A 17,113-nucleotide genomic window follows, 5' to 3' on the forward strand; every position below is an offset into this window, starting at 1 on the left:
CCTGCTTTACCAGGTGCAGGTGCAAGTGGATGTAGGTCACCTGGCCTAAGCCCCGCCCACCTGGTGCCTTCCTGCCTGCCGCTCTTTTTCACCACTTAGCAAGCCCCACCCAATTGGCGCCTTCCTGCTTGCCGCTCTTTTTCACCACTTAGCAACCCCCGCCCACCTGGTGCCTTCCTGCTTCCCGCTCTTTTTCACCTCTTAGCAAGCCACGTCCACCTGGTGCCTTCCTGCTTGCCGCTCTGTTTCCCTACTTAAGGAGCCCTCCAGCTTCTTTTCCTTTGCAGATGGGGAGCATGTGCAAGTGGATCTAGGTCACCTGGCCTAAGCCCCGCCCACCTGGTACCTTCCTGCCTGCTGCTCCTTTTTACCACTTAGCAAGCCCCGCCCACCTGGTGCCTTCTTTCACCATCACTGTCTTGTGGCCAATGCTGGATTTGACTTTTATGGACTTCATTTATTCACGGTGCGTCACTCTTTCTCAACTCTCATGCTGGACTTCCTTTGCATCTTGTACTCATGGTGGCCCTGAATCATGCTGTTCCCATCTTCATCTTGTATCCTGGCTTGCAACATTATGTGTTACTACTGACTTCTGCAATTGTATTCGCTCTCCACTCTTGCTTCTCCACTCTTTTTGACTGCTTACTCTCTTTTCTCTCCTCCTTTCCCTTCTCCCTTTTCCTATCTCCTCCCCTTACTTTCTTCTATGCATTTACTCTATCAGAATTGTCCCCGGACCTAATATGATGGCAACCTCGTCTGTTTCCTCCACCCTCCCATTACTGTTTTTTTCCTCCCCACCACCTCTCCAGCACTATCTGAAATGTCGTCAGGCCTAGTATGATAGTCGCTTGTTTTGTTCCTCCCCTCCCTTTCTGCACCCCTCTCCCTCACCTTTTGTTTTTCTCCGGCTTTACCAGACATGTTGTCAGGCCTAGTACGGTAGTCGCCTGTCTGTTTCCATTTCCTTCCCACTCTCCCCCTCCCTTCCTTATCTATGTCTTAGCTCTTGCACTATCTGAAATGTCGTCAGGCTTAGTACGACAGTTAATTTCACATCCTTACTGTTCATGGCCTGTAAGAATGTGGTTGTATTTTCCCTTGTTCCCTCCCTTGCCTTGAAGCACTTTGAAACACATTGTGTATAGGCGCTATTTAAATAAACAATCATATCATATCATATCATACCCACTCTTTGGTTTCAAAATAAGGTGCATTTACTCCTGATTTGGTGATGCTGAAGGATCTCCACTGGTGGTTTCAGACTTGCGGTCTCTCTGTGAGCGACCCCGTTCATGCCCCAGATCCTTCTGTGGATCACGATTGATGCATCTTTCTCAGAGTGGGGCTACCCTGGGTCACCTGCAAATGCACCAGGAAGGCTCTGAAAGACATTTGGGGTGCCCTTTTCTGCCATCACTGCAAAGACACTAGGTGTTGATTTTCACCAACAATATGGCAGCCGGGCATTATTTGAACCAGCAGCGCGGGTTCAGGTCTCTTGCCTCCACTCCACCCAGGCAACCTGTTTCCAGCCACCAGAGGCCCTTCCCCATGTGGCGCCAACTTTTCTTTTTATGTGAGGAGGCAACCCTGCTGTGGGGCCTCCCTAGGCACGGGTTGGTGGGCTGTTACCGGCCATGTCTGACCCCCCCCACAGCGGGTGAACAACATAGCTTAATAAGAGGTATGGCCTTAATAGGGAATAGCTTCAAGAGATAAATTAGCAGGTACATATTACTACTAGGCCAATTTTAATGCAAAAACATAAGCCATCATTTTACAAGAAACAAAACCTTAAGCAAGATTGATCTATTTCGAGGTATACAAATGTGAAAAACTCCAAAATAATTGAACTCTTGTGGATACTTTCCAGGTTTATAATCTAGTGAGAGTACAAGGACTTCATCAACCGGAGAGGGATGTTTTATAAGATGCTACTGACATAGCTCTTATGGAAGTGTGCATTTTTATTTTACAAGAACGTATAGCCTATTATAAAATATAATTACCTTTCCAAGACAAACCCTAGATCTCTTTATTGGATCAGGTATGTTGAAAACCTGTTCATAGGACAAGATAGTTAATAACGATTAGGTAACATAATGATCGGGGACATGGCATCACACTCTAGCATTAACATTCTGCTTTGTATATTTTTTTTGCACTGTTTTTGAATTATTGAGGCCCTGAGTAAGCACGCACGTTAGCTATGACCTAAACCTACCTGGCCTCTTCGGTCGCTTAGATGAGCTGTATTCTATGTAATCCTGGAATGAGTTGTCCCATGGAATCTAATGTCTAGGGGAATTTTATTATGAACGTATATACGGTTACGAGAAAATATTTGTGTTGACCATATTGATTTAGTCATTAAAAAATATAATAAAAAGTCCACATGTGTTAGAGCAAAAGATATGGTTTGTGAAAACGCATAGTACATAATCAGCTTCTGATTTTATTAATGAACTATTACTCTAATGTACCAGTGCATTGAACTAGCCCAACCGAAACATAATACGTTGGATGCGTAGATTGTACAGGTGCAATCATTAAATTGGGAAATTGATAGCAGTATAGCTACCATATATAATTGACTTCAACTTTTTGTGTGCAGCATAGGTACCTCACAGCACCTGCATTTTTAAACAGTCACCCGGCAGGTTCTCGCAGTGTTGTACAGGTCGTCTCCCTCAGGAGTCTTTCTTGGGCTCCCCATGAGGGGGAGCTGGACAGGGGAGTGACACATGGACATTTTCAGGGTCTGAGGACATCCCCCCTTTTTTTCTGAAAAACGTTCTTTTGTCAATAATGGTTACAATCAAAGCATCCACTCTGCAAGCACTATGTGTGATTGCATGCATTTACAATAATGTCAAACCATACCATGGAACCTGCAAAAACAATTCCTGCAACTTTCCCTCCCTATCGCTCGCGCCTCTCTTTATCTAACTGAGTTTGCCTGCTACACTAGAGCCGTGAACGTGTGTGGGTTCCTCCTAAGGTGCATGCGTGTCTTTATTCACAAGGGTGCTACTACAGGTGGGCTTACTGTTTCAGAGTGTGTGTCCTCAGGGGCAAACAAGGTCTGTGTCAGTGCATTCCAAGACACACTATCCTCCTCGGATCCTGACCAACCAGTTTGCACTGCTCGCTGCCATGCTACTGTTTCTGAAAATGCCTATTTGCGTAGTTCACACCACCAGTCTCTTGTCCTGTGGCCCGTAGGTGATTTCCAGGACATGGCAATTCTGCACTTAGCTGATATGTACGCTAGATCTTTCATTTTATATATATAGCGTGTGCTTTTTTAGGCGTGTACATTTTCCTAATAAGCCTGCAGCTGGGGATAGGGTGTGTAATGTAAGTCCGCCTCTGCTCATTCTGGTTACAATCCCATCCCAGTAATCCTGTATACCCGAGCGGGTCCAGAGTATGTGTAACATGCCTGCCTCTTTGGCGCTGCATCTAGGGCAACCCTGTACGGGCGTGCCCGGGAAACTGGAGATTCTCAACGGTGTCAGGTATGCCCTGGTTGTTGTAAATAATTGAATAAGCTGCAGTTTAGTGTTCCTATATACTCACCTTTTGTAATAAAGTAGATTTGACCATTCAGAGTCCATAAAGGGGCCACCCAGGTCTGTTTCCTACTTGCCTCTGACTGCAAGTTCTGAAGAGGCCGCTCCAGTCAAGAGCATATTATATATCCTAGACACTGCGTTTCCACTCTCTGCCATTTCACACATAAGGTCCGCTATCGAATTTGTGTCAACCATATCGCCGCAAGTTGGCCATCTGCGTGCTTTTGCACTTGTGACAGTGTGGTATTGTAAAAACTGGATTTGATGTAGGCCAGTGCTACCCTTGAGCTCTTGGAAAGGTATGAAGGAGTTGCTTTGTATTAAGTCACCTATCGTGGCTATACCACATGTTTCCCAGTATGTGCGTATGTTCAGCCTCATCTGCGGCCTCTCTAGGACTAGAGAGACTAGGGGAACATGGGTGGAGAAAGGGTCAGCCCTCTTGAGTTGCTTGAATGCTCTATTCCAGAGTTATATACCCAATGTTACAAGATGTGGGCTCAGGCTAACTCGGGGCGGTTTCATCCACAATAGTTCTCGCAAGTAAAAATGTGGTATTGCTTGTTGGAGCAAATGAGTGTCCAGGGTGGGTTCATCAGCTAGCCAGCCTGTCACGAACTGTGGCTGTCTGGCAAGACAGTATAGTTCAAATCGTAGTACCCTTATACCTCCCTCTTCATATTGTCTCTGGAGGGTGGTCAGAGCTATTCTACTACTTTTATTTTGCCAGAGAAATTCCCTGCACAAGGTATTTAGTGCTCTGAAAAAGGGGCTGTGAATGTTATACAGGATAGTCACACAAAAATTCAATAATCTGGGAGGCCCATCATTTTCCGTAGTGCTGCGCTGCCCATCAAAGAAAGCGGTAACCATGTCCAAAACCTCATGGAGTTCCGTATATTTCTAGGGCTTTCAATGTGTTGTTCTTGTGTTCTGACTATTGATTGCATGGCTAGGTTGTAAAGTAGTTGACAGAGCAGGCAGCCATGTCCTGTGCCCTTTTCTAATTCCCAGAGGTCTGAGAAGTGCTTGCCTGTTTTAACCCTAGTGACCAGTTTAGTGTATATTAGTTGTATCCATCTTATGTATATCTGCCCTAGGCCTTTTGAGTGTGGCATATAGCCATTCCCATTAGATAGTCGAATGCTTTCATAACATCTAGGGCAGCTATCGTAACGTGTGCCGTAAGTATTTTGATGTCCTGATTTAGCATAGATGGGGGTCTGTAGGACCCACAGTCTGTTGACGGTTGTTTGGTTAAGAAGTGGTATAATTATTGATTCTCTCAGGTTAGGGGGTAAAAGGCCTATGCCAAACGCTTCGGTGACCATATCGTGTAGAGGTGGGACGAGATCCGCAGCAAATTCTTTGTAAAACTCACTCGGTAGGCCATCTGAGCCTGGTGGTTTACCCGTGGGTAGTAAGCGTATTGTTTGTTTTAGTTCTTCCAGGGTAATAGGAGCTGACAAACTTTCCAATGTGGTGCTATGCAGTTGGAGAAGGCTAATTTGGTTAAGCGATTCTTCTATGTCTTCATGCAGGACAATGTTATTGTTTTGGTACAGAGAACAATAGAATTCAAAGAAGGTCTTGTTGATCCTGCTTGTAAATATGTGGCTCCCGAGCTACTGCGGATGGAGCATACGGGTTTTCTTTACATCGCTTTTGTATAGCCAGGCTAGAAGTCTACCAAGTTTGTCCCCTTCAGCATGTTGTTTCTGTATGTATTTAGTGTAGTTGTGCCTGCCTAGTCTTTCCCAACACCTCAAGCATTCCTTCTTCAGTGGTATCCCGTTTGAGATAATGTCCTGTTGATTTGGGTATTCCCTGTTCTATGTCTTCCATTTCTTTCTCAGCTGATATTAGTTCCCTGCAGATCTCTGCTTGTATACCCCTCGATTTGGCTATTGCTACTCCACTAATGACTACCTTAAATGCTTCCCATATTGTTCCTGTTTGGGGGACGCTGTCCTTATTCTGCATGAAGTATGCTGTGATGTTTTCTCTAATGTGCTCTGTAAAAATAACATCTTGTAGCGCTTCGCTTCTGAGTTTCCACGTCAGGATTCGGGGCCTGGGAGGAGCATATTGCCATGTCAGATGGGGCGGGGCATGGTCTGAAAGGACTCTACTTTTGTATTCTGCTTCTGTAAACTCTGTTTCTTCCCCAGTAAAAGGGTAATCTAGCCTAGTCTGTACTGTGTGTGGGGCAGAGACATGTGAGTAGTGTCTAGTATTTGGATGGAACTCTCTCCAGACGTCCGACAATCTAAACGAGTTCAGGAGTCCTTGTAAGGCCCTGGCTGGGGGTGCCGGCTTCTTAAACTGGTCATCTGACCTATCCAGTGTCGGGTTTAGTGTGCAGTTGAAATCGTCACCCCAAATCAGGGTGCCACTCCTAAAGGAGCCAAGTCTGTGGTATAGTAACTGGAAAAAGGTGGCTGTATTGTAGTTGGGGATGTTTGTGTTAACAATGTATATTTCAATATTTTCTAAGAACCGATATATAAGTGCCATTCTTCCTTCGTTGTCCGTTTTACTTTGGACTATTCTGAAGGGCACTGAGGGTGCTATCCAGATCAAGACCCCTCTTGCGTAGGCCGAATATGTGGAGCCTATAAGTTGTCCACCCCACTTCTTACTAATCGTGTTTTGCCTATCCGCTGTGAGATGCATTTTTTGCAGTAGGGCTATATCTATCTTGTATCTATGCAAGTATGTGTGTACCCTGTTCCTTTTGATGTACCTATTATGGCGCCGGACGTTCCAGATTAACAATTGGAGGTTGACGGCCATTGATTGTCATTCAGCGATGGGGCTGGGCTTACCATGCCCTGTATTAATAGTTTGATCAACCTCTGGCAGTGGCTGCCCCTCTGTAGTGTTGCTGTATCTATAGTTTCCAACCCCAGGAGTCGTGTTACTTTGTGCATAATCATTCCTGCTTGTAGAGGCTAATGTAGGCAAACTTTGGTTCCCCAACTCCCTCCGCCTCACCAACTTCCCCAACTTTAAATATATGCCCAGCTATAAAGTTCTTGCTCAGGCGTGTCCACTTCTCGCCCTCTCCTCCAGTACCGGGACTGTCAGGTAAGTAGGCAGCAGGTGCGCCCTTCAAACTAGTGCCCTAGAAGAAAAAGGGAAGAGGGTGGCGGGGTAGCAGCAGCTGGGGGACAGTCGTCCACTATCGGATGCAATGTTCCGGGATACGGTCTCGGTCCTGCCATGAAGGTAGTTAGTGAATGACTTGGGTAAATAGCTTGTTGAGTAGATGATGGATTTGTAATTGGATGCTCCACGAACCTCTGCAGGCTTATTTAAATTGCTTCAGCCTCATCAATTTTCTCTCTGCGACGGGCTCCTGCTGGGCTCTACCCTATCGTTCCCCAACCAGTCGAATTGACAGTTGAATAAGTCCTGTGGGTGACCCAACTCTTTCCGTGTCCATCCATGCGTGTACTTTTTCGGGTATTTAAAAAAATCATAATCGATTCTTGTACAAGATCTTCAAGCGGGCTGGATAAGTAAGCATGTATTTCAAGCCTACCTTATGGAGTTGTTCCTTGGCAGATGAAAATTGGGCCCTGCACTTCTGCACTTATATGGTGTAGTCTGGATAAACCGCTAGGTGCGCAGATGCTCTTTGTAACGTGCCACCTGTTCTTGAGAAGGCCAGGATTTTCTCTCGATCCTTGCAATTTTATATTTTTGCTATTATCAGTCTCGGTGGGGCACCTGGGGGTGGTTTCTTGGTCAAAGCTCTTGGGCCCTCTCCACCGTGAACTCTTGTGTTAGATTACCTGGACCTATCTCCTGCAGAAATAAGTTCTCAATGTAGAATGTAGGGTTGTGCCTGCTTCTCCTTCTGGCAGGCCCAAAATGCATACGTTGTTTCTCTGAGCTCAGCCTTTGGCTCTATCTGCTCTATTTTACAGCAATTGAACTTTCTGTTGCAGCGCGTATACATCTGAGCGAGTAACACAGATTTCCAAGGAGTTCTTGCTTAACTGCATTTCTATGGTCATGGTTATCTCAGCTAATGACCGGACGTCTTGGTGCATTAGCCCGACGTCTATTATTACTGCATCTATTTTGGACTCCAGGGAGGATTTCAGTTCCGCTATAGCTGCAAGGATCAGGCTTTCTGCTCTTACGGAACTTTCATCTTTCCCTTGTGACATGGGATCCTTATTTTCCATGGGTACCTATGTCTGGTTTTTGGTGTAGTCATCCATGGTTGTTTGGTAGCTTCTCAGTTTGGATGCCTTTGAGGGCATTTGAAATATGGGTGGTCCAAGTATTTAAAATTGAACCGCTCTCTGGTTGAGATTACTGTCTGTCGTGGCATGTCCAGACGTACACTCGTGGCATGTTGGATTTAGAATCTGATTCTTGTGTGGGCAATGTAATTAGTGGTCCTCTGGGGGGGGGGGGGGGGGGGGGGGGGGGAGAGGGAGAGGGAGAGGGAGAGAGAGAGAGAGAGAGAGAGAGAGAGAGAGAGAGAGAGAGAGAGAGAGAGAGAGAGAGAGAGAGAGAGAGAGAGAGAGAGAGAGAGAGAGAGAGAGAGAGAAGAGAGAGAGAGAGAGAGAGAGAGAGAGAGAGAGGAGAGAGAGAGAGAGAGAGAGGAGAGAGAGAGAGAGAGAGAGAGAGAGAGAGAGAGAGAGAGAGAGAGAGAGAGAGAGAGAGAGAGACACAGACAGACAGACAGACAGACAGACAGACAGACAGACAGACAGACAACAGACAGACAGACAGACAGACAGACAGACAGGACAGACAGACAGACAGACAGACAGACAGACAGACAGACAGACAGACAGACAGACAGACACTCTCTCTCTCTCCCCCTCAGGTTGCGTATCTTCCTTTCAGCTTGAGCAGCGTTTCGGGAGCGGGGTGGGCGTTATTTAACAAGTGGGTGCATCTGATTGGGGGTCCAGCTTCCAAATCTCTGCCGGCAAATTAAGAGGGCACGTTCTGTGATGTGGAACACACTGCGGGTACACAGTTGCAGGCAGAAAACACTCTCAAACATATGTCCAGGGGTTTATTTTACTTGTATGCAGAGCACATGCTTCTGTCAGTGTCTCCCACTGGTCATAAGTTTACGTGGTTGCCATGTTCCGCTGCACTCCGGCTCTGTCCTTGTTCTTGCTGCCGGTTTTCTCTTTATGGTTTTATAGCAAGTATTTTGGTGCAAGCTCAGCTGGCCTTAAGTGCTACGGCGTGCAGCAAACATGGAGGGGTACAATATGAATGTGCGCTGCCTAATGGCTGTACTCTGCTGTTCCCAACTATGGGGGGGGGGGGGGCGCTCCGCACACTCTCACCTTCTGGGTGTGCTGATGCTTCTGACCTCTCCGGCAACTTGTCTGTGTCTGCTTGTCACTCACTTACGCGTGTACATGTGCTCTGCTCTGCTACGATGCAGTGGGCGCCATCTTGTTATTTCACTGTTCAGTGGTTCCAGTGATATCGGATCTTTGTTTTGCCACTGTTTAGCGATTAGTAGCCTGCAGAGCCCATCAGCCAAGTTCCTGCACTTTCGCTTTGCTTCGCCGTCTTTCTAGGTTGTCGGCTAGGATTAATTTTTGGTTTCTGGAACGGATCAGGCAGGAGCTACGAGAGATGCTGTCCTGCTCCATGGCTACTGGCCATGCCCCCTTCAGGACAGGATATACCATTATAGACCTGTTTGCAACAGCCCAGAATGCTCAATGTCCACAAAAAGGTGCTGTTTATCACTTTTTTTCGGCCCATAAGGCGTTCTCAGGCTTTCTAGAGGCATTGGAGACTCTGTCCTTTAGGCCTCCACATTTACCGGTCTTTTCAACCAGCAGGAGGGTCAGATTTGTCCTTCTTGCAGGTGTCGCGCAGGTCTTCTGCCAGACTCCAGCACAACAGCAAATTGCTCCATTTCTGCATTTCTGCCACCGGTCCCTTGAAAAGAGTTCCAACCCTCTGCTGGCTTCCCTCAGGGAGGCTCCTTCTTTCACCAGTGTCTTGGCTTCCTCTGATATCAAGCTGCATTCCTGTCGCACTTCCCTTTCTGCTATTGTTGCATACTTTTTGTCACCCTTCAAAATACACTCATAGAGGCACTTTAGTTTCCTCACTGAGCTGTCACACACCCCCCCCTTCCCCCAAATGAGCATCCTCAGCCCCAATCATACCATAACTTGGTGCTTTCAACTCTAACTTTTTAACCATTTGAACCCATGACCTCAGAAGACTTCCATATGCTATCGTTCTTAGTGGCCCTCACTTCAGCCAGATAGTTGGAGAACTGTAGACACAAAGCTGCAAAAAGAAACAGTGATTTTAGGCACTCAACCATTGTTCCTTCTTAAGGTGGTGAGATGTCTCTCGGTCTTTGTCCCGGAACCTTTGAGGGGAGGGGGGATCCAAAAGGGCTCTTCATAACCTGGATGTTCCCAGGTTTCTAAAATGTTACCTTAATGCACCAGACAGATCAGATCTTCAAAGAGTTTCTTTTCTCTTATGATGGTACTTCTCCTGCCTCTCAGGTGATCAAGACTTTCATTGCTTAGGTGTGGTCTTTTTCAGCATTGGCCAGCTACAAAAGGCACTTCAAGCTCATGTGGTCCAGGCTAGATCAGATTCAGAAGCTCTTCATAGACATGTGCCATTGGAAGACATCTATTGGGCTGCCGCATGGGCCACCCTACGCATGTTCTGTAGACATTACTCATTAGATGCAAGGTCTTGAGCAGATGTTGGGTTTGGCCAAGAGGTCCACAGAACCTTTTCCGTAACCCTGGGTTTCTCATCTTCTTCAAGGTGGTCTCTCTTCCTCCTCCCTTCTACATGTTGTGTGTTAGTCTCCCTTGAATTTGGAGGAAAGAGTCAAGACAAAGGAGTAAGTTAGACTACTGTACTCCTATTCCATAGACCTCTATCCTCCATAAGGCCCGCCCTCCTTCCCTACTAATAGGTGTTCTTTTTCATTTAATGCCTGCTGCGAAAGGGAATGAGGGTTGGGAGTGTAGCACATGAGGGGAGAATACGGCTCAAAGCAGTGCCTGCTGTATGAGCCCTCCTCTTCATTTATGTGATTGCTACGCAAAGTGCCCCTGTCCTGTCCCTGTAGAAATGACATTCCATGGGTATAGAGGAAAGGGGTCTGTTGACCAATGTTCCCTCTAAGCTGTGCGCATGTGCGCTGGCCAAGCTTCCTTCTGGGTGCCGCTCAGAAGAATTTTAGCAGCGCACACAGGCAATTCTCACCTATTCATAAAGATGCAATAAGGGACAAGCAACAGCAACTACCTAATATTTGTTTTCTCTCAAAATAAAGATAACTTATACTAACTATTCTTGATATTCTGGTCTAACCTATTTACATTGACCTACTATACAAGCTTGACCTTGAAAACCTAAAAACAGAATACACAGACAAGAGGTTAAAACAAATATGAAAAAGTGGCTGTATGAACAGAACATATAACTAAGATATGCCTGCACACATTAACCAAATTATCTTCCCTCCCCACTGATGGCTCCTATACTTGATTCTACCACATAACTCGAACTCCACCCAAGGCCACATTCAGATATTACCAGACAACCTTGACTCTGCATACCTCAGCTCTGCAAAAGGTTACACCAGACTTGGATACTAGTCTTGTTTTATGTTTGCTATAATATGAATGGCATTCATTGTGCCTTAGAAAAAGCATTACCCACTCTATGTAACCCAAGTTTCAGCTCAAATATTGGATGCTGAATGTAAGTAAGCAGTCTACTAGGATGTGTAACCTCATTCCATGCTTCCCATTCTTTGTACATATGTCACACAAGCACTTTGCAAAGCCCCCTTGCAAGTTAACGCATTATAACACTCCAATATTAATTTACCTTGTAAGGATTTTGAGCAGGCAAATGTCATGGTCAGCATCTCTTACTTTAGCATTGCTAACATTACCCTATAAGAGGAGAGCAACATTGCAATATCATTTACTTTGCCTGCAAGGGATCATTGGTATTGACTCTGCCCGGCATTATTTGTATATACAATTCGGGTAACAAGATTCAGATAACTGGAATGTTTTTCACACAATCTGCAACCTTTCAAAATGTTCAGATTTCCATGGAGCGTAGACCTTAACAAATGGTATGTTAACTCGCTACTATACAAAAATGGTTCCACTGAGCACTTGTTTAGTCATACCCAACAATTAAAAGGTGGGGTATGTTGCAAACAATCTTGTATGTACTTCATAGTAATTGTGCACATGCAGATTTACGAAATTTTCTTAAACTCCACATGATATTATGAGGCTTTTAATTGGATTTGCTTGCAAAGCTACAATCCCTCACTTTTTACAGAGCCCTGTCAACTAATATTTGAGGCTAGTACAGGAGCCAGGGAGGGGAACGGGTGGAAGGCAACAGGAGAACACTCCTTAGGGGTGAAGATGAAATCAGCAACGTTTAAAAACCAACTGCCTGATTCATGGAATTATTTGCGTGAAAAACGCAGATTTGTGCGCCTTTCTGCCTGAAAATCCCTGTTTGAAGTGTGGGGATTTTCAACAAGAAAGGAGCGCAAATCTGCGTTTTTCACACAAATAATTCCATGAATCAGGCAGTTAATCGGATGTTTTGCCAGTACAGTGATGGAAATGTTTGTTTGCTAAAGAATAGGAAACTATATTACTAGTCTAGGAAACTGCACCTTCTCTTTCTGTCTATGCTCAGCTGTGGAGGGCTTTTCAACATAATCATAGGTGTGCATTTACTGTCTCTAGCATCCCCATGCATCTTGTTCAGCTGATAACAGTACATTTCAGAGGAGGAGTCTCTAGTTAAAGAAGAAGGTACTCAATATGGTGTACCTTTGAGCATTGCTACTGTTGACAAGGCAAATATATGTAATGTTCTTCAACGGGGCACCAGAATAAATCTCAGTAAGGCTCTTGTTGATTTTTGTCTAGGCTGTGGTGAGCAAGGGTGGGCAAAACTATAAGCTGTATTATGTGCCCTGTAATTTAACTTCCTATGTCAGGGTTACAAGTAGGCTTTGTATAGGTTTTTACTCCATATTTGGAATCAAAAGATTTTTATGGGAGTAACAATATAGTTGGCTTTTCCAGTAGGGATATTTCATGCTTATTAAAATATGTCCTCGCCCCTTAAAATTCCTCTTAAGCTCGGGCAGTAATATTATTTGAGTTTTTACCAATACCACTCTTCTAGTCATTGATTCAAAAGGATATCAGTGGAACTTTGTGGGTAGAAGCAGGGGTAAATTCCTATATGTTCATGGCTTCTCGTTTTTGGTGGGCACATTGCCCTGTTTTTAGGGAGTAAAATGGATGGTGTATATGCCTCCTAGCTGTAAGGCTGGTTTTGAGTAAACGTTGTCACAACTCACAGACCAACATAATGTGGATAGTGAGCAGTGGCCCAGGAATTGTGATCATCATATTCTGTGGTGCAGTTATTCTAATGCAGTTATCAACCTTACACAAATTATGAGAGCCATTTTCTCCTGGCCCTTGAATTACTCCATTAAAGTGGCACATTAACTCTTATTGGCATGTTTTCTGACAAATTCCTTTCAGTTACAATTATTCAATTTGCAAAAATTGCATAATATCTGAATTTTTGACAACCACATCAGTGTTTCCCAATGGCATTAAGCGCTTTCTGTATTGTCTCTGAGCAGTGCTGACATATGAATAGCTATGACTAAACCTATTGTTTATCCAGAGCATTCAAAGCTTTTTTTGTGCATACACGTTTTTCTCTCTGCGCAGGAGTACTTTTGTTGGTATCAGGTAATATTATCCCCACCAAAAATATCGGCGTATATATGGTTGTTTGGAACGACCATAGGCGATATTTTTGGCGGGGATCATTTTTGGGGTTTTTGGGAGCGGGGGTCGCTCCTTTAAAAATAATGCAGGAGTTGCGGAAGTCCCATCTGCAGGTTCCATGCCTTAATATTGCTGTAGAGATATTTTTGTATGCCGATATTTTTGCGGGGATATTAACACATGGAACCCTTTTGTTAGGTACCATGGCATATCATGAAGTCTTGGACCGGTTGATGAGCTCTCCTTATAATCGCATATAAAGTCCTTTTTATTTAGCCTATATTTTCAGAAAAGAGTTGTAAAATGCTCCTTTTACACTGATTTGTAAAGAATTGCAATTGTTGGGAATGGGAAATTGCCTTCCAAACTCTTCAGAGCTGGTATCTCACTAACTACGCATGCTCAGAAAGTGGCTTGCATTTTATTCAGTTGCGCACATCCAAAATAATGGGTGCACAAAGAAAAATAATTTCTGTACTTATACAAAAATAATTGGAGGGAACGTTGCTGTGGACTAGGAATACAATAGTCCCTGGGGTGAGTAATTTTACATACAGCGACTCGAATTGGAAAGCTGTTAGGTGTAAATTGTATGAATGTTGCTGTGAAAGTCTGCATTAGAAAGAATTCAGGAAGACATTATCAACAGTGGTTAGACTGGGCCTTAGGGATGCATAAGCATGCACAAGTGCCACATAATGAAACGCTATACTTTGGAAGAGCCAGATGTAAATTGAAGGACCATTGAGAAAGAGTAGTGAATCCTGTTCGCTTAATTCTTATAATCACTAACAACCATGTGCTTTCACTGGCTCTGATACAAACCGTGCTGTTAAATTTCAAATGCGCGTTTTGGAGGAGTGGTCCGGGATTTCTGGTCATTGCCATGGTATAGTTTGGGTATCCTAAGTGCATTCAATTTTAATGCAGTTCTTTGTCTCAGGAATGTGCACACCGATTTTGTTTGACTAATATAAAACATGTACATTTCTCATATTATTTGTAAAACAAAGTCTCATTGTTTTTCTTTCAGGCATTGTCAACAGAGTCTGTAGAAAGACTTCCGGTCTATAATAAATCCGCTTGGAGGCATTACAAGACGAGCCACGAGGCAGATGACTGGTGTGTGCCGAGCAGTGAACCAAAGGACATGACCACTTACCGTAGTAGATAGTTTCTTCGCGCGGATCAAAACTGCTTTCACGTTTTGGTGGCGATTCCTGTCCCTAGGTGGCTGCTTGAGAACTCTTCTGGGCTGTTTTTGTTGCACATGTGCTTCTGGTACTTAGTGGACGTGTTCTTTTGCATCTGAAGTGCGCTAGATTTCTGTTGCAGAAAGCTAGACCCTTGGCCCGCTGGTGATAGCGTCCTTGTTTCGCCCACGCGAGGACATCACAAACGTTACATTGATGTTTACCTTGGTCTTCTCCGACACCACTCTTTGAATTGAAGTACTAGTACTTTCAGTTTACACGTCAACCAGTTTAATGTGTTTAAATCGTTGGCCGAGAAGTAAATTTATGGAAAATGTGTGAGCTCATCTAATCTCTGCAAGATCTGCGGTGAGGTTATTAACAGGAAAGCCTAGCTTCGATTTCTAAGTTAGATGATGTTTAATGTTCTCACACAAACAACTTGAGGTGAAAATGAAGGCTTTGGCTTCTAAAGAATTAAGGGGATCTAGTCAGATCAATTATAAAAACCATAATACCACACTTGTTCTCTCGGCTGGTGTGTGCATAGAGAACACTCCTGCATTCTGCGGGGCAGTGATACACTACAGTGAATCTGCTTCTACACATAGCTATGCACACATAAGTTTGCTATCGTAATGCGATACACCCACAGAATGTTACTAGGGCAATGCTGAGGCAAGGGATGCCACAGTTGCAGGCCTATCTTTGATTCACAAAGGGCTGCCTTTGCAACTCTGCCAGTCCCTGCACTCCTTTACTTGGGCCTAGTCTCCCTGTACAAACAGGGGCATGTGCCACGCTGTTAGGACGTTGACTACACCTCTGACAGCTTTCTTCTTCACAAAATAGAAAAGCTCATGCTTGACATGTTTCCACCGCCTTAATATGGGATAATATGTAATAATAAATATCTGCAGTGATGGGGCCTTTAAATATCGTCACAACTGCGTCAATTACCCCATTGGTTAGTGGGCAGATGCCAGGCCCCCACAAGCGTGGAGTCAGTGATCACATCCATCCATACCTAGGTGTCGAGAGCACAACAGATACTTACATATGCATGGAGGGAATGGTTGTGGGTGCAAGGGTCCCGCAGCCAGCCCATCCTACACGGTGTAAGTCCTTGTGAATTAGAAACCTGTGAATTGGGAACTGAAGGTGCACAGATGAGAGAGGGAAAGTGCCCCAGCACTTTCTACAGTTCCCTACCCCCAATATATTCAGTCAGTGAATCTGAATTCTCTCTTATTCTCATGGTCTGTACATTTCATATTGTTGGTCATTCATTTTTGCCTAGGTGTTGGAATAGTAGATAAACCATTTTGTTTTACATATACAAAGTGTTAAAAATGTAAACGTAGGGGATTTTTGCACATTTGGTGTTTGTTCGCCTATCCTTTACAAAAAATAAGTATTTTCTTGTTCAGTGGATTGACTTTTGCTGACATGTTGTGGTTTCATGAAGATTTTACTAACGAGGTATCCTGCCCTCACAAGTGATGAACTCCACATAGGGGCAAACAGTGCTCCGTTGCATGGCCAAAAGCCATACCGCGAGGTCAGTTCATCAAGTTTTTTAAATTATGTGCTATCGTCTGTAATCTCTATGCCAATCATGTCTAGAAAAAGTGTGCAAGCTGTGTAACTTGTGAATTAAAAACAGAAAGAGCATAACATGCGATATTTCCATGTATGGACTGGCGCACAGCATCATTAGTGACATGAGGCCACAAATTCCAAGTCCTGTTGACATATCTGTTGTTTATGTCCTTAATCAGTTTCTCAGGTGGGCATTATTAACAGTTCAAAATACCTGAAGAATGGCCTTTTTAGAGTAGGTTGATCCATTGATATTTAGCTCCATTCCCAGTTGTGATATAGCGGGGCATGTTGTGTGAGCCATTGATGTTTCACGACATTTCCAGTTGTGATATAGCGGGGCATGTTGTGTGATCCATTGATGTTTCACTACATTCCCAGTTGTGATATAGCGGGTATGTTGTGTGATCCATTGATGTTTCACTACATTCCCAGTTGGAAATATGTTGTTTAATTGAATCCAGTACTTCGATGAACAATAAATATCTAACTTAACTTCGAATTTGGAAATGTAGCCACATTCGTACATGCTCTGAATAGAAATGCACATAAACACGTTTGGAAACCACTGGCATGGGGTCAACTCATAAAAAACTGGGGGTGGGGGAAATTGATGTATACAGGTGAACTGTGTAATGGCATTAGCCAGATACGTTACAGCAAACATGACCTGCAATAGCACTACAGAGCACTTCAGAATCGTGTCCACACTGAAATGAACCTGTATGCCCAGGGCTGAATATTGAGTGCACCTATGAAAAGGCCCATATTATGGATCTGTGTTGTTACATTGAAACTCCTTTTCTCCCCACCTTTTTCATATTCATTTATTTACGCAGTTTATAAAGTTTCTGAGTAGGATAGATTTTTGTGTGTATTAAACCAAGATTTG

General features: G+C 44.2%; 1 protein-coding gene across 1 annotated transcript in view; it reads left to right on the top strand.

Moving 5' to 3' along the window:
• PDK1 (pyruvate dehydrogenase kinase 1) overlaps window positions 1–16,718 on the top strand; it is a 621,992-nt gene extending 605,274 nt beyond the window's left edge. Inside the window, exon 11 of the mRNA XM_069616223.1 lies at window positions 14,460–16,718. Coding sequence (XP_069472324.1) covers window positions 14,460–14,600 — 141 coding nt within the window. The 3' untranslated portion in view covers window positions 14,601–16,718. The remainder of the gene's footprint in view (window positions 1–14,459) is intronic.
• The last annotated feature ends 395 nt before the right edge of the window (window positions 16,719–17,113 follow it).

Source organism: Ambystoma mexicanum, chromosome 9, assembly GCF_040938575.1.
Source record: "Ambystoma mexicanum isolate Mex_15411 chromosome 9, UKY_AmexF1_1, whole genome shotgun sequence".
Taxonomy (NCBI): Eukaryota; Metazoa; Chordata; class Amphibia; order Caudata; family Ambystomatidae; genus Ambystoma; species Ambystoma mexicanum.